Source organism: Callorhinus ursinus, unplaced genomic scaffold (assembly GCF_003265705.2).
Source record: "Callorhinus ursinus isolate GAN/ISIS: 27379988/994484 unplaced genomic scaffold, GSC_fseal_2.0 scaffold3, whole genome shotgun sequence".
Taxonomy (NCBI): Eukaryota; Metazoa; Chordata; class Mammalia; order Carnivora; family Otariidae; genus Callorhinus; species Callorhinus ursinus.
Window position 1 is genome coordinate 27,831,914 of NW_027397065.1, and position 16,602 is coordinate 27,848,515.

At 61.3% G+C, this 16,602-nt stretch overlaps 2 protein-coding genes across 3 annotated transcripts; one reads left to right on the forward strand and one right to left on the reverse strand.

Moving 5' to 3' along the window:
• Nucleotides 1–549: 549 nt before the first annotated feature.
• DBN1 (drebrin 1) lies at nucleotides 550–15,086 on the forward strand. 2 transcript variants are annotated; one of them, XM_073889443.1, is made up of 15 exons: nucleotides 550–826; nucleotides 5,451–5,506; nucleotides 6,121–6,233; nucleotides 6,413–6,487; nucleotides 6,604–6,750; nucleotides 6,898–6,975; nucleotides 7,247–7,398; nucleotides 7,480–7,543; nucleotides 10,853–10,912; nucleotides 10,995–11,118; nucleotides 11,873–12,010; nucleotides 12,350–12,514; nucleotides 12,964–13,628; nucleotides 13,891–13,993; nucleotides 14,200–15,086. In XM_073889443.1, the coding sequence occupies exons 1-15, from the start codon at nucleotides 741–743 to the stop codon at nucleotides 14,268–14,270; spliced, it is 2,097 nt and encodes a 698-aa protein (XP_073745544.1). In that variant the 5' UTR covers nucleotides 550–740; the 3' UTR covers nucleotides 14,271–15,086. The 2 variants fall into 2 exon arrangements, with proteins under 2 accessions (XP_073745544.1, XP_025722704.1); XM_025866919.2 differs by lacking the exon at nucleotides 11,873–12,010 and having other exon boundaries at nucleotides 555–826.
• A 244-nt stretch (nucleotides 15,087–15,330) lies between these two features.
• PRR7 (proline rich 7, synaptic) lies at nucleotides 15,331–16,543 on the reverse strand. Its single transcript, XM_025866958.2, has 2 exons — nucleotides 16,132–16,543; nucleotides 15,331–15,930 (listed from the first exon to the last, which is right to left on the reverse strand). Exons 1-2 carry the CDS (start codon nucleotides 16,541–16,543, stop codon nucleotides 15,533–15,535), a joined length of 810 nt encoding a protein of 269 aa, XP_025722743.1. The 3' UTR covers nucleotides 15,331–15,532.
• Nucleotides 16,544–16,602: the final 59 nt, after the last annotated feature.

A 16,602-nucleotide genomic window follows, 5' to 3' on the forward strand; every position in this document is an offset into this window, starting at 1 on the left:
GGATAGTGATGGGGATGGACTAGGAGTGGACCTTTCAGAGGTGGATATGGGCTGCAAATGGGCCAGGGTGGCTGGTCCGGTTGGGTTGGGGTTGGGGGTTGGGACGGAAATGGACCAGGGATGGGGGCTGAGGCTGGGGCGGGGAGAAATTAAGCACGGAGTGGGGCTGGGCCCAGTTGGAATGAAGTGGATTTGGGACTGGAACCAGGAGCTGGAAAGGAGAGGGGTGAAGCCGGGCCTGGGTAGTAGGCTGCAGACGGGGATCGCGGTGAGGTGGGGTCACCGCCTGCGGAGGAGGCAGAGATGAGTCCGCGGGGTATGGGGCTGGGGAAGAGGGTGAGCGCCTACGTTGGGAACACGGTAGGCGAGGGTTTGGGACGTGGGTGAGACGCGCCTGGGGAGCGGAAGGGCAGATCCGCGGCGGGGCGCGGCGCGCAGGGGCTGTGGGTGAGGGGCGTGGGGGCGCCCCGGGGCAGGCCGGGAAGGGGGGGCGGCCCTCCCCCCTGGGCCGGGCCGGGGCGGCGCTAGGACCGAGCGCGCGGAGGGAGCGAGCCGGGCGGAGCCTGCGCCCCCCGCCCCCCGCCGGCCGGCTCCCCTCCCCCGGCCGCTGGCTCGCTCCGCTCGCAACACTGCAGAGGCTTCGAGGCGGCGGCGGCGGCGACTCCTTCTTTCCTTCCCTCCTCCTCTGGACGTCCGTCCGTCTGTGCGTCTGTCCGTTCGGCCTCGGTCCGGCCAGCAGCATGGCCGGCGTCAGCTTCAGCGGCCACCGCCTGGAGCTGCTGGCGGCGTACGAGGAGGTGATTCGGGAGGAGAGCGCGGCCGACTGGTGAGCCCCCCGCCCCCGCCCCCCGGCCCCTTTGTCCCCGCGCCGCCGCCGCCACCGCGCCTTTGTTTCCACCCGGCTCCGCCGCCCTGCAGCCGGGAAGGGAGGGGGAGACTCCGAAATGGTGCAGCGGCCCGGGAGGGCCAGGGAGGGGCTGCCTTTGTGCGCGCCGGGGGAGGGGCCGGGCCGGGCCAGGCGGGGCACTGCCGGGCCCCGAGCGCCCACAGGCGGTCCAAGTTGCGCGGTGGGAGCGGTGGCCGGACGCCGGCCGGGGAGACGCAGGGTCCAGATGTGTGGCCCGGGGCCGCATGGCCCTGCGGGAGCCCATCCCCCGCCCTCTGCCCTCCCGCCCTGGGCCCGGGGGACAGGTGTGCACGGGGCGGCCAAGGGCACCTTCGCCACCTTCGAGCGGGCGAGGACCGGGCGGGGACGAGGCGGGGACCGAGCCAGCGGAGCCAGCGCAGCCTGCCTGGCCCAGCCCGGCCCGGCCACAGCACAAAGGAAAGCTAGGGCGGGGGAGGAGCGGAGCGGGCTGGGGGCCGGGGCGCCCCGCCCACCGGGGGCCTCTCGGAGTTGGAGTGTGATGGAAAGACGTTCACTGCCACATAGCAACCGCCAAGCGACTCCTGTTCCTCTCAGGGGTCGCAGAGGAGGCAGAGATGAGTCCTCCTCTCCCCGACCCCGAAGGGGGTTGCGGGGACTAGATCTCCCGCAGGGCTGGGAGATGCCATGGGGACTGAACTGCCTGGTGAGGTGACCAGCTGGGGTCCCTGAGGGCAAGCTCTCAGGCGCACAAGTGTGGAGGGAGGCCCGAAAGAGGAATGAGAGAGTGAGTAGATCCAATGAGCCCCTAAGCTTCATGGCCCTGTGGCCAGAGGCTCTCAGCTCCCTGGTGGGGGAAAAGCTGAACTACCGTCTCCCCCTTCCCCTGCTGTTGTCTTCCCCTGAGCTGTGGGAGGGCATGGACCACCTGCTCTCCGGCCGGAGTCCGCTGGAGGGGCAGGAAAGCAAAGGGGTCCCACACTGCCCCATTCAGGAATCCTCTTCCTCCAAAATACTCTGTCCTGGGACAGGTGCCCATTCTGTTCTCTAGGCCTGATCTTCTCTTGGAAGGCAGGAAACTGAGGCACAGAGTGAGGATAGGTCTGAGGGACCTCACTTGGGCTGGCTTCACCCTCATCCTAGGAGGGCAGTTGGGCAGGGACACTGACCTGGGGGCTGGAGTCCGGGCAAGATGGCCAGGCGTCCATGCCATGGTACTGCAGCACTGGCGGGCAGCCAGGCCTGGAGGGATGGACGCGGGAGACAAGTTCTCATGCCCTCCAGGTCAGTCACAGGAGAGGCCAGCACAGGCTAAGCCGGCAGGCGGCCCACCCGTTGTCCCAGCCCTGCCCCAAGGGGGTTGAGATCATGGGAGGAGTTCAGGACAAGTGGCCGGCTTGGCCCAGTGGAGGAGCTAGGCTTGGAATAGGGGGCCTTGCCTGCAGAGAGGCACAGCCCACCTTAAAACCCCCCTCTCGCCCTCTGGTCTGGTGGTTGCTGTCTACCATCACCCCATTTCCCTCTAACCTCCCAACAGCAGGACTCTGGCAGCCCAGTGCAGGGCCACACAACCATTGCTGGGCCACATTCTGCTTAGCAGAGGCCTGGGCTCCCACCTCCCAGCAGCCTCCATGTGGCCAAAGCAAGTTATTCATCATTGGCATGCGTCACCCCCATCTGGGTTGTGTGTGGGGGACACACACATACGTACACACGTACCCTCGCACACACACACATTTGCTCGCTCCCGAGGGCCTAGATAGCATGTTGTGAAAAGGGTGTGAGGGTCACATCCTGCAGAGTGGGGCATGAGTGCCCCCAGCGCCCAGTACAGAGCCCGGGGTACAGTGGAGTCTCAAGACTCAGGGCCAGACTCTGCACTCAGAGGCCAGAGGAGGGCATCTTGGGTATAGTTGCTGTCTTGGTCAAGGGGCTTGGCACTGCCCTCCCTTACCTTGCCTCCTAGGGGGAGCCCACTCCTAGGTGGCAGAGGCTCTAAAATGGACCATTGCCCCGGCTGTGACACTGCTCACTGTGTGGACCACACACAAGTGTCTGCTCCTCTCTGGTCCTCTTGAAAAGAGAAAGGGGATGGGACTCTGCCATATCCGGGACCCCCAAGGCCCTTCCAGCTCCGACATCCTGAGAGTGGGATTGTCCTGAGGGGTCCACGTGCCTTTGGTCCCCCACCTCAGCTGAATGCAGGATCTCCCTGGACTGGCTACATTCCAGCCCCACCTCACCCGAGTCCAGTGTCTCTGGCCTGGGTCGCTTCTCAGAGTTCATGTCAGTATCACAGATACCTACCGGTCCTGCCCTGTGCTGGCCCCGGGACCCAGTGAGTGGTAGGTGTTGATTTGACTGAATCAGATGTCTCCACCTCACACAGCTTGCAGTGAGAGGCATTGTCTGTCTCCAGGGGTTGAAGCTGGAGAGACATATAGATTCCTGGGTCCCCCATCCTGACACCTTGTGGCTTCACCAGCTCCCACCCATTCAGGCCTGGGCTGCCTCTGATGTGTTTGAGAAGCACAGATCGAATGAGATGTGGGATGGGCTCGGAGGCTTCTTGCCATCCCTGCTGGGGTATGGTAAGTGCTCTGGGGAGGTGCAGCTTAGGGCAGGGCTTCCTTGGGAGCTGGCTTTGGGTCCCTGAGGGATTTCAGCCAGGAGTGAGCCAGGAGGTAGAGAAGTAGGTCTGGCCCTCCTGTGGAAGGAACCACATATGCAGAGGACCCCCGGGTGGGAAACATCTAGAATTGTGTTTGGGATCAGGGAGCCATCCAGCATCCCAAGTGTTTGGTACGGATCTGGAGGTCTAGTTGGAAAGGCAGGCGGGGGCAGAGCTCAGGGTTTGAAGGCCTGCTGAAGGCTTTGAACTTAGGCCTGGTTTCTGCCAGGGCTGTGGCTGTTAGCAGGAAAGATGGCCAGAGGCGGGTAGGTAAGGGTTGAGGATGGAAGGGGTCCTTGGCAGGGCCAGTGTCCCTGGGCCCTCAGAGAGGCTGACAAGTCCCACGGAGGGGTGCTATCTAGAGCAGTGTCTGGCACCCAGGGTCTTTGAGTTTTGCCTCTGTTTCTGGTCTGTGGAGTGGAGAGGGGCAGACCCCTGCTTCTCTGAGGGCCCTTTGTTCCCAGTGGTGGGTTAGGGTAGCCAGACAGGTGGTGGGACAGCTGTGTTGAGAAGCAGCTGCCAGGGTTGGGGCCCAGGCAACAGTTGGACGGGGAGCTTCCCAGCCCCACAGTCCACCTGTGTCTCTTTCCGGAGGGAGGCCTCCCGGAGAAGGTGGGGGTGGGGGCTGGGGGGCCATTTGGCCCTGGCAGTGACTTGTGCTGACCTCATGAGACTGGGCCAGGGCTTCCTTTTCCTTTCCTCCTCCCTCTCTCCTCCCTCCTCCTCCCTTCCTCCCTCCTTCCCTCCTGCTCTTCCCGCTCTCCCTTCCTCCCCCTTCCCTCCCTCTCTCCCCCCTTTCATTTTTCTCTTCATCCCTTCACTTCCTTCCTTTCTTTTCTCTTTCTTCCTCCTCTCTCCCTGTTTCTCCCTCCCTTTCTTTTCTCCATCACTCTGCCTCCCCCTCTTCTAGGCCCCCCCCCAACCTCCCCTGCAAGTAGGGAAAGGAAAGCATGGGGAAGGGGCTTGAGACCTCCTGAGGCTCCGGGACAAGGCCCTTCTCCGTTGCCCCACTGGGTTCTCAGGAGGAGACGTCTCTGCCTTCCCTTCCGTGCCATGGATGCCGTGCCGGTGCGGCTAGGCAGAAGACGCCAGGGAGGAGGGGGAAGGAGGAAGGCTGCTCGGGTCAGCTTTCTGGTAAAGCTAAGGCAGAAGGAAAGGCCAGCATTTCCAGGAGGCCAGGGCCTTCTCAGCTCTGGCAGAGGCCTAGGAGCCGGAGGCCAGGAGAACATGCCCACCAGGGGTCTGAGTCTGGGCAAGAGTGACCTCAGTGACCTCATCCCCATTTCTGAGAGGTGGAGATTGAGGCCAAGGGCATGTCCCCAGGGTCTTTTGTGTTCAGGAGAATGTGGCTGGGGTGGGCCCCAGCATGTGCCAATTGCCAGGTTGCCATGGTTACCGAGGGACGCCCAGCAAAGAGAGCACCAGGTTCTCCTCCCCCTCCCTTGCCATGGGGGGAGGGGCGGTGGGTACTTGAAGAACACGCCAGGTAGGTTCCCAGCGCCGGCCAATGGGGGCTGAGGATCGTGGTAGCCAGGGAACGGTAACCAAGGAACCGTCGCCTTGGAGTCTCCATCTAACACCCGCTCACTGGGTTGTAGGCTGCCAGGGCCTGAGCTCTGAGAACGGGACACATGGGCTCCCTCAAAGCCAGCGACCAGGCAGCGATTTTTGCCCCCTTGCCTACTCCCCTCCTGACTCGAGCCTCCCTCTACCAAGTCCCAGGCTGCCTCCCAACTGGGCTCCAGCCAGAACTGGTGCCTAGCCCTGCTGTCATGATGACATGGCAGTGCTGGACCAGAACCCCTACTCCTGTCCTGCCTGCTCTGGGTCCCTCCTCCTCCCCAGGGCCATCCCCACCCAAAATTGGCGGCCTGGGCCCTGTCAGTACTCTGAGCCACCCCTCCCTCTCCCCAGGGCTCTGTACACATACGAGGATGGCTCAGATGACCTCAAGCTTGCAGCATCAGGAGGTAAGAATTCCAGCCATTCCTTTGCCTTTCTCTCCGCCCCCTCCTCCGGTTGTTTTCTTCCCCACCCTCCTGGCTCAGGGCCATCTCCCTGCCTGCAGCCAGCCAACCCACACTTGTCTGCCTGTGTCCTTCCTCCAGCCATCCCGAAGATCCTCAGGGCGGGGAGGGAGGGAGCCTTGCTTGCTCTTTGATTATGAGAAGACTGAGCTTCCAGAGACGGAGAGTGACTTGCCCAAAGTCACACAGCCAGGAGGGAAGGGGCCTGGCAGGGATGGCCCAGATCACATCCACTTTCTCCAGAGCCCAGGGGTTTTATTTTACCTCACTGGGCATAGCGCTGTGTGAGAGGTGATGATGTGCCATGAGTGAGACATGGGACGTGTGAAGAACAAACACTTCCTCAGTCCTAAATTGGGCCCTGGGGGATTCAGAGACAAAGCTTGCTCCTGCCTGTTGTCCCTATTCACACCAGCACAGAGCTGTGGGACCTCCATACCTCTGGGTGTGCCTGTCAGAGCCCATGAGAGGAGTCTTTCTTTCGGGTTCCGGGCCCTTTGCAGGGTAAGGGCTCAGGAGATGGGGAGTCTTGCTTGATACCCTCCTGATTCCCCCAGATGGGGGTTTGCAGGAGCTCTCCGGCCACTTTGAGAACCAGAAGGTGATGTACGGCTTCTGCAGCGTCAAGGACTCCCAGGCTGCTCTGCCAAAATATGTGCTCATCAACTGGGTATGCAGCTGTGGGCTGGGGCAGGGAGGAAAGGCCCCAGAACAGGTCCCCTCCTCCCCACTTCTCCTGCTGACACCACCAGCGAGAGCCCCACTAGCCCTTTGGGAAGAGAGCCCAGGGCCTCAGGCTGCTCCCGCTCTTGTCCTTTCCCGACCCCCTCTTTGCTGGGTACTTTGCAGGTTGGTGAAGATGTGCCTGATGCCCGAAAATGCGCTTGTGCCAGCCACGTGGCTAAGGTGGCTGAGTTCTTCCAGGTGCGAGTGGGGCCAGGGCTCGTGGGGGTGGGGCCAGACTCCCAGGGGCAGGGTCTCCAGGCTGGTGGTGGTCACGGGATGGAGCCATGCCGCCTGAACACGCCTTCTTGCTGCAGGGTGTCGATGTGATCGTGAATGCCAGCAGCGTGGAAGACATAGATGCGGGTGCCATCGGACAGCGGCTCTCCAACGGGCTGGCGCGGCTCTCCAGCCCCGTGCTGCACCGACTGCGGCTGCGGGAGGATGACAGCGCCGAGCCGGTGGTCAGTGTGTGTCCGGGGCTGGCTGGCCTGCCCGGGCTTCGTCCGCCCCCTCCCTGCCAGTCAGTCCTCACACTCTGTGAATGGGAGCTCCCAGAGCACTCGGCCCGCTCCTCCCGCCCGCTCATGCCAAGCTGTTTCACTCTGCAGGGCACCACCTATCAGAAAACTGATGCAGCTGTGGAAATGAAGCGGATTAACCGCGAGCAGTTCTGGGAGCAGGCCAAGGTGTGGGCCCCGCCCCCAGCTTTCAGGCTGAGCTGCCCCTCCCTGACCCCGCCCCAAGGCATAGCTCTGGGCTCTGTCCCCAAGTCCCTCCCTTAAACAGCGCGTCCCCGTCTTGTGTGCTACCCCAGCTGAAAGAGGGAGCCCTTTTGGCCTTAAGCCCATAAGGCATAATTCCCAGAACCTCCCCGGTCCTGGGTTGGGGATGGGCTGGAGGGGCAGGGGCAGGCCCCAGCTCAGGGCCTGCACTGCCTTGGCGTGGGGGGGGTTGCAGAAGGAGGAAGAGCTGAGGAAGGAGGAGGAGCGGAAGAAGGCCTTGGATGAGAGACTGAGGTTTGAGCAAGAGCGGATGGAGCAGGAGCGCCAGGAGCAGGAGGAGCGGGAGCGGCGCTACCGCGAGCGGGAGCAGCAGATCGAGGAGCACAGGTTGGCCCTGCCCCGCCCTAGGCCGCCTGCTCAGCCGCGAGCGGACCCGCCCCAAGGTGTGCTTGCTCCTTCTCGTTCCAGGAGGAAACAGCAGACTTTAGAAGCCGAGGAGGCCAAGCGGCGATTGAAGGAGCAGTCTATCTTTGTGAGTTTTTAGCCAGGGCTCCCGGTCCCCTGGTGAGGGGATGTGAGAATGGTCCCTGTGTTCCTGCGCCTTGGGAGGGGGGGCGTGGAGTGGCGGGGGGGAAGGTTATCAGGGGCTTGGGGACAGTTCTGGGTGTTCGGAGTACCTCTGCATGGGCACGGAGTGTCATAGAGTGTCAGGCCTGTCACCCAACCATGTGGGTCTCTGTTCTCTGGCTGGGGAAGGAGACCTCTTTGAAGAAGCTTATTCTGTAGACTGAAAGAGAAAATCTACCTTGACCCAGACCCTCACTGACCAGGCGCCCCCCCACCCCCGCCCCCGCCCCTCCCAGTGAAGCCTGAGAGGCTGGGGTGGATTAGACAGGCTTCCTGTGCTTTGGGGGCTGGAGGCCTGGCCCCCACCACAGTTGTGCCACAGAGCCCCATGAATGAGTTTGGGCCAGCGTTCAGAGCACCTGTGCACATGTGTGTGTCGTCCCGAGGGTGCTGTCTGACCTCCAAACCTTGGGGTGGCCCACAAAATCGTATTGGGAGTTGAGTCTCCATGCTTTGAATGGAATTTTGTATTTCTGAAATAGCGAAGGTCATTCAGGCCGGAGCATGGTATAGTTCTGGATGGGAGGTGGGCGGTTCTCTGGACTGGGACTGTGATGGTCGGTTGTGCCATGAGGACCCAGACAGGAGGCTGGGAGGGCGGAGACCAGACAGCCCTGCAGCCCCAGGCATGAAGTCACGCCAGCCCTGGGGGTGGAGACGCCGTGCAGTTAGTGAGCTCCAGCTGCAACCATTCATTCGGCACACCTTTGCCATGTGCCATGTGCCAGGGGTTAGAAAACAGTGGAGGACAAGGTGGGCAAGACTTTTTACAAAAGTAATTGATGAAGCAGGTTTATTTTGAATTGTGCCAAAAGGTCCGTAGAATGGGCCATCTTCACGATTTTTAAGATTACATTTTAGTGGCATTAAGATTCCCAACAAATTCACATCGTACAGCTGTTACCACTGTTTACCTCCAGAATTTTTTTTTCGTCTTCCCATGCTGAAACACTGTCTGCATTAAACACTCACTCCCCATTCTCTCCTCCCCCAGACCCCTGGCAGTTGCCTTTCTGCTGTCTGTGAATTTGACTATTCTTAAGTACCTCATTTGAATGGAATCGTAATTTTTTTTTCTTTTTGTGACTAGGTTATTTCACTTAGCACAGTGTCTTCAAGGTTCATGTGTCAGAATGTCTTCCTTTTTAAGGCTAATAATATTCCATTGTATGTATATGCCACATGTTGTTTATCCATTCAGAGCAAGATCACTCTGAAAAAGCTTATTTTGACAGAAAATTTCACACACAGGCACCCCAACGTTGAAAGAATAATATGGTGAGTCCCCTGAAGTGATCATTCATCTTCAGCAGTTGTCAGTGCCTCAGGCAATTGTATTATAGTCTCACATATAGAGTCTCACTCTCACACCATTGTATTATAGTCTCATCCGGCCCTTCAAGGTATGGCTCGTGTGACAGTGACAGTGGATGTTCTGGCAGGTCAGCGTGGTGACCGTACAACTTCAGGCCCTCTGAAGAAGGTCCCATGTGAGAACATTGGAATTTAGAACCATAAAATGCTTTCCCGTTGCTTAAGCTGTCGTTCTGCTTTCTCTGTGAAGAATTGCATTCCTTGTCTGAGTTCCCTTTTTGCCTGGGCTGTCAGGGAGCTCCCATGTATCAAAATGCTCAGGCCCAGCAGTGTCTTTGACCCTATGATGAGCGTATTGATCTCACTTTCCTACCCGTAGCCCTAATTTGTTTCAGTGTTTTGTACTTTGTTGGTAGTTCAGGCTTTTGTGGTGAGCTTGCCTCTAGTCCTTTTTTTTTTTTTAAAGATTTTATTTATTTGACAGAGACAGACACACCGAGAGAGGGAACACAAGCAGGGGGAGTGGGAGAGGGAGAAGCAGGCTTCCCGCCGATCAGGGAGCCTGATGTGGGGCTCGATCCCAGGGGATCCTGGGATCATGACCTGAGCCGAAGGCAGACGCTTAAAGACTGAGCCACCCAGGCGCCCCTCTAGTCCTTTTTTTTGAACGACGCAGAGGAATCTAGTGAGGTCGGCCTAGGTAGTGCAGGAATACCAGCAAAAGCTGGTGGGATATAATTTATGGGAAGGCAAGGAGCCTGACTAGAGCCCAGTGGGCTGAGGAGCAAGGCAAATTTGATTGGAAAGAGAGCTCGGTCAGAGGAGGACTTGAGATTTCATTCTGGAAGACGCAGAGCTGTGGTTGGAGTGACAACCGTCTCGAGGGGGTTGCTTGGAAGAGCCATTCTCTTAATGTATTTTGAGGGAAAAGTTGAAGTTTTAGGTTATGTGTGCAAAACAAAGAAGCCCTGTAACTTCCCCACCATACCTGCAGCTTATTCTCCCCTCGGCATCAGCCCCTCCCGCCCCGTTTGCCGCACTAGCAGCAGGTGCGGCACTGATTCAGAAGCTGTGCTGTAGTGAGTTCAGTTGAGCAGTTGTGTGCCAGCTGAACCTTGTGCTGGCCGCTCATACGCAGATCCGACTTCTCGGTCTGTGTTACCCACAGAGGATGGGGCAAGGATCCCGGAAAAAGGAAGTTAGGCTACAGTGTAATCTGTGGTGTGTGCCTGGACCGCCTCGTGGAGACCCAGAAATGACCTGAATGGGCGAGGGACCTCTTCCCCAGGAGGCAGTGCCCAAGCTGAGGCTGGAAGCGGGAAGAGTTGGACCTGGGGTGGGAGTTGGGCATTTGGGGCAGGAGAGATTGAGCTCCTGTGCAGGGGCGTGGAGAGGGGAGATGGTGTGCCTGTTCCAGGAACTGTGACCACATCGTGCTGAGTGAGACTTTGCGGCTACATCTTACAGGGTGTGTGGGTGAGTCAGGGCAGGAGGTGGGTGTTAGAGCGGTGACAGGCCAGATCAGACAAGGGGGAAGGGAACGTGGGACAAACAAGGGGCTCCATCTACCTTTACTCCTGGGGTTGCAGCCTCAAAACTGCAGTGCAGTTAGCTGGTGCAGTGCAATAGGGAATGGTGGGGATTGCAGCGAGCAGGTCACTTCTGGGGCTACAGAGAGAGAGCTTGGTCTGAGGAGGCCTTGCACTTCGTTCTGGAAGACGCAGAGCTGTGGAGTGACAGTGCAGGTGGAGGGGGAGCTATGTGACTGGGTGGTGAAGGGAGCAGAGGTGCCACCTCCAAGCCCCTTCCTGCCAGGTTGTGGAGAAAACATGGGGCCTGTTAGAAGGCCAAGAGCTCAGGGGGAGTGAGGTGCCCAGGACACTGTCCCTTGGGTTTCCAGGGTGACCAGCGGGATGAGGAGGAAGAGACCCAGATGAAGAAGTCCGAGTCGGAGGTAGAGGTGAGAGCTTTGAAGAGGGCACGTGAGGTGGGCAGGGCTCGCCTCCGCTGGGCCCTCCCTGACCCCTTCTCTGTGCCCCCAGGAGGCAGCAGCCATTATTGCCCAGCGGCCTGACAACCCGCGGGAATTCTTCAAACAGCAGGAACGAGTTGCATCGGCCTCTGCAGGCAGCTGCGATGCACCCTCGCCCTTCAACCACCGGCCAGGTAGTCCCAGGTCCCACCCCCACCTGACCCCCACTCCTCAGGTTTGGGGACTGAGCCTCTCTGCGGCTCTTTCTTGGAAAGGAAGCCTTGCCCAAGGACCCCTTGGAGAAGGCAAGGCCACTCATCGTGCTTTCACCCACTGGCTCCGAGTGGCGGGACTGAGAGGGGCTCAGGCCGGGGTCGGTGTTGGCCTTGGCTGGGCAGTGGGTAGTGCCAGAGGTCATCCGGGCAGCTCTGGCATGGGCTGAGGCATCCCCCCTGGCTGCAGGGAGCGGCCCCACTGGGGTTGAACTAGGTCTTGCCTGAAGGGCTGCGGATGCATGTAGGGTGGGCTCTGACCCTGGGCCTGAGTTTGAGCAGCCTGGGACCCTGCACCCACTGCTCGCTGCTGGGGTTCTCGTGGTGCGGCTCCCACCTCCCTCCACAAAGCACCCTTCCGCTCTGTCTGCTGCTCTGCGTGTTTGCCCCTGCTGTGTGCTTGGCCCTGTGCTGGGGTTCCAGGGCTGGGGCCCGCTGTCCCATGATGCTTAGGGACCGGCTTGGTGTGGCAGGCTCATTGCTGTGCGTGCCTGGTGCTGGTGGGAGTCATCTGATGGCTTGGGGCTGTGGCCTAGCGTGGCTGGCTGTGCACCCTAGCTGAAGGCAGTTTGGACGGCTAGGGCCAGCCCCGGGGGCGGGTGAGGCCTCGGGCAAGGGGTGGGGGAGACTGACCCTCTCTTGTCCTCTGTCTCTCTCTGTCTGTCTCTCTCGGCAGGTCGTCCGTACTGCCCTTTCATAAAGGCATCGGACAGTGGGCCTTCCTCCTCCTCCTCTTCCTCCTCCTCCCCTCCACGGACTCCCTTTCCCTATATCACCTGTCACCGCACCCCAAACCTCTCTTCCTCCCTCCCATGTAGGTAGCAGCCCCAGGCTTCAGTGGGAGGGGTAAGGAGGGCCCCGCTTCCCAGCAGTGCCCCCACCCTTACTCCCCCAGCCTGACTGCTGATCTCTGGTGTTTGTCCCCAGAGCAGGTACTACCTGCCTCTTTCCCCTGGCCCTGAAGGGGCTCTGACCCCAAGGGGCCTGGCTTATAGGATCTGGAGCTGTGGTCTGGCCCCTGAGGGGCCTGGGGGGGCTCCCAGCCTCCACCCAGACTCCACAGAGGAGGTGCTGGCCAGACCCCGAGGTGGACAGTCCTGGCCCCACCTGGCTCCCAGGCCCTCCCTGACCAGCCTGGGGGTTTGTTCCACAGGCAGCCACCTGGACAGCCACCGGAGGATGGCACCTACCCCCATCCCCACCCGGAGCCCATCTGACTCCAGCACGGCTTCTACCCCTGTCGCCGAACAGATTGAGCGGGCTCTGGATGAGGTCACGTCCTCGCAGCCTCCACCACTGCCCCCGCCACCCCCGCAAGGTGAGTGAGGGGCTACACCCTAGCTGCCCCAGGGCTCCCACCAGTCCCTGGGCTGGGACCCCCACGTGGCCATGGTAGCACCTTCTCGGGGATCTGAGTCAGTCATCACCCACGTTGTACTGCTCTGGGGGTGGCTATGGCCGGCGGGGGGAGCCCTGGTGTTGTGGTCAGACCTGCCGTCTCTCAGCCTCGGCGTGTCTCTCTGGAATGGGGATCTGGCCTCCCAGGGCTGCCGAGCAGCTGAAAGACCCTAGGAGGTAGAGGGGCAGCAGGGCCCAGGGGGTGTGCTGGAAGGTGCTCTGTATGGAGCCCTTTATGGAAGCCTCCTCCCCTGGAAGCTGCTGACTCCCCAGCGGGTGGGCAGAGCAGAGTAGGGTGGCTGTCCCCAGGCCTGCGTCCTTTCCTGGGGGAGCTGACCACCTGTCTGTCCTCCATGTGTGCTATGACAGAGACCCAGGAGCCCGGGCCTGGCCTGGATAGTGAAGAGACCAGCAAAGAGGCCAGAGCCGCAGCCCCTCAGGCCTGGGCCGGCCCTGGGGAGGAGCCCCCACAGGCACCGGAGCCTCCCCGGGCGCAAGGCAGCCCCACGGAGGACTTGATGTTCACGGCATCTCCAGAGCAAGCCATCCTGGCTGCCCCGCTGGAGCCTGCCGTGGCCAGCGCCGCTGCAGCTGACACCCCGGCTGCTGAGGCCGTAGAGACCGACACTGCCACTGCTCACACCGCTGTTGCCCCCGTCACCCCCGCCGCTGCCAGCCTCATTGACCTATGGCCTGGCAACGGGGAAGAGGCCTCCACAGCCCAGGCTGAGCCTCGGGTCCCCACACCTCCCTCGGGTGCCGAGGTCACTCTGGCAGAGGTACCCCTGCTAGACGAGGTGGCTGAGGAGCCACTGCCACTGGCAGGCAAAGGCTGTGCCAACCTTCTCAATTTTGATGAGCTGCCTGAGCCGCCTGCTACCTTCTGTGACCCAGAGGAGGAACTAGAAGGGGAGCCCCTAGCTGCCCCCCAGGTCCCAACTCTGCCCTCGGCTCTAGAGGAGCTGGATCAGGAGCCAGAGCCAGAGCCCCACCTGCTGACCAATGGCGAGACCACCCAGAAGGAGGGGACCCAGGTGGGGCAGGGACAGCCTGGTGGGAGGGGTGGCGGTCAGGGTTCTAGCAGGGGGGTACCCCCTTTCTCTGTGACCCGTTATTGGAGGGTCATTCTGTTCATCCTCCTTGGGCCAGCTCTGCTTTCTTTGCCCAAGGCAGGTATATGTTTCCCTGGAAACCACTGATGGAATCACTGGTTGCTGGGGAAACGAGCTCAGGCCTGGTAGGTCCGCCCTAGTCATCCTGGGTGGGGCCTAGTGACCTGGAGCTTTCCTCCTGCAGGCCAGTGAAGGGTACTTCAGCCAATCACAGGAGGAGGAGTTCGCCCAATCGGAAGAGCCGTGCGCAAAGGCCCCGCCTCCTGTGTTCTACAACAAACCTCCAGGTAGTACTGGGGTGGGCAATGGGGGGATTCCGGTAGGGCTGCTGGGTTCAAGCGTGAACATGCGCGTGCACGCACGCAATCAGTTGGCCGTGCTGGGTTCGAGTGTGTTTGCATACACACACAGCCACAGCTCCCAGGGGTTGGGGGACACAGCCGTGGATCTGCTGGGCCATTTCCTTAACTCCACTCCCTTCCCAACATCACAGAAATCGACATCACCTGCTGGGATGCAGACCCAGTACCAGAAGAGGAGGAGGGCTTCGAGGGCGGTGATTAGCGGTGGCGCCCGCCCTCAGGCTGCCCTTGCCAAGGCCGCCCACCTGTGCCGGCCTCTGGCCAGACGGCCCGCCGCGCCTGCACTCGCAGCAGCTCCGCCTGGCACCCACTCCGGATTCCGGCCCTGGCCCAGGACTTGGCCGCTTCCCTACCCACAGGGCCCGACTTTTACAGCTTTTCTCTTTTTTTTAAAATTGATAGGAGACTTGTACAGTTGACTGGTTTTCCTCCCGTTGGTAGTTGAGACGCTGTTGCAAATTCTACCCCGTCCCCGCCCGGTCCAGATTGTAGCTCTTAGTCCTCCCTGCTCACTCAAGCTGGCCGGGGTGGAGGCCTCACCCTACTTGGGGCCTGGCGTCGGGGGAGCTCTGGTGGGAAAATGCCCCACCTCTTTTCCTAGTTTTATGTTTCTTGGAAAAATATCACTTTGTATTCTCTGTCCAGGGCTTCAGATATTTTGCACGAATTTTAAAACATGGCAATAAATGGCTCGTGGGCTCTGGCTCCCTGGGACCCCCTCCCCGCCCTTCTCTTGACCCCTCCCCGCCTGGCCCAAAGGAAGCAGGCCCAGCTGGGGCCCCTCAGCTTCCAGGGCCTTTCCTGCCCCCCTCCTGCTGGGCAGGTCCCAAGCTGGAGGCCCTAGGCGCGGATCAGGTCAGGGCTGTTGGTGGGGCCCGGGGCTTGGGTGGCCCCTCCCCAACTCCTCCCTCTTTGCTTGGGTTCCTTTTTCACGTTCAGTAACTGTTTTTTGGAAAGCACAAACTTCTGTAACGGGTCGTGCTCATGTCTGTTAATAAAGAAATCCAGATCCCTTCGGGCCTGCTGCTCCGGGCCTTCAGGGGCGGATCTGGGGTGTGCCGCCTGCCCTGACCCCGATTCCCAACTCTTCCCACCTCCAAGGTCACCGGGGCTGCCTTCACTGTGATCTGAGGGGCAGGGAAGGTAGGGTCTGGGGCTCCTAGGGGAACCAGCCTATGAAGTTAGGTTCCCCACCCTCAGGCCAGTTTGTAGTCAAAAGGCACACTCAGGTTCTGTCCCACCAAGGCCCAGGCACGCCTGGCTACCAGAACCTTGGGCGCAAGCAGTGGGTGTCCCCTCCGCTTGTACCAAACCAGATCACACACCTTTATTATCCTCAAAATGTAACAAACGGGGTAAGAAATCCCTCCCTCCCCACCCCCCCGCAGTCCAAGGGAAGCATTTAAAAAGCCCCGCAGTCAGGCCACGAGTCCGCGGGTGGGGCCCGGAACGCCGGGCGCCCCTCTATACGGCTGTAGTCCTCCCGAACAAGGGGATGGAGACCGGCAGACGCCAAGCTCCATGCTCCAGCGGCTCGCGGCTGCTGAGCTCCGAGTCGGTCCAGCTGGGGAAGACCCGGCGGCCACGGTCCGCTTGCAGACAGAGCGCCGGGCAGGGTGGCGCGGGCCGTGGAGCGCTGGGCAGGTGCAGCGCCGACGTGTAGCCCCGGTCCAGGAAGAGCGGCTTGTAGCTGGGCGGCGGTTGCTCCTGTTTCTCCGCGCTGTCGCGGCGGCTCAGAAAGGGTGTAACGATCTTGCGGTAGAGGCCGCGCGTGTCCGTGAGCACCTCACTGTAGGGCGGCGGCGGCTCGGCCATCAGCACCGCCTCTTCATAGCACGGTGGCTTGGACATGTCCGATTCCGCTGCAGAGTGGGAAGCGATCCGAAGGGTGAGGCCACCCGTCCCCGGCCTCCCGCGGAGGCCTTGGCCAGCCGTCAACCCCAGGCCCAGCCCGCTCCCTCCAAGGTTCTCGGGGAGGCTGTCCACTGGAAGCCTCGCTGGTCAGCAGTGACCCCGCCCACCCTCAGTGGCCCGCGTTGCCCCGGGCGGAAGTCGGGACTCACCTTGGCGCGGGTAGCTCCAAGGCCGCGGCGGCACGGAGAGGTGCGCCGGCGGCGGGTGCGGAAGCGCGTGGTGGTGTGCGTGCGAATGTGCGTGCGGCTGCGCCGACCCGTGGTGCAGCAGCGGGTGAACGTGCACGTGCTGATGCCCGTGCGCCGGCGCCTCGAGACGGCCGCGCTGCGGTGGTGGCGGCGGCGCCAAGCCTGGGGGGCTCCCGGCCAGGCTGCCCTCGAGCTCCAGGGGTTCCAGCTCGAGGGCGCGCAGGTTCTGCTCACGTAGTCGCTCCTCCTGGCGCCGTTTGAGGCGGCGGCGCAGGAAGCTGCAGAAGCAGCAGAGTAGGACGATGAGGCCCCAGATGAGCCAGAAACCGGCGAAGCACGTGAGGAACGTGTAGGTGCCCTGGGACATAACCATGGCGGCGGCGGGGCGGCGGGTCCTCGGCTGCTTCACTGGACACTGGGCTCCTCTACGTG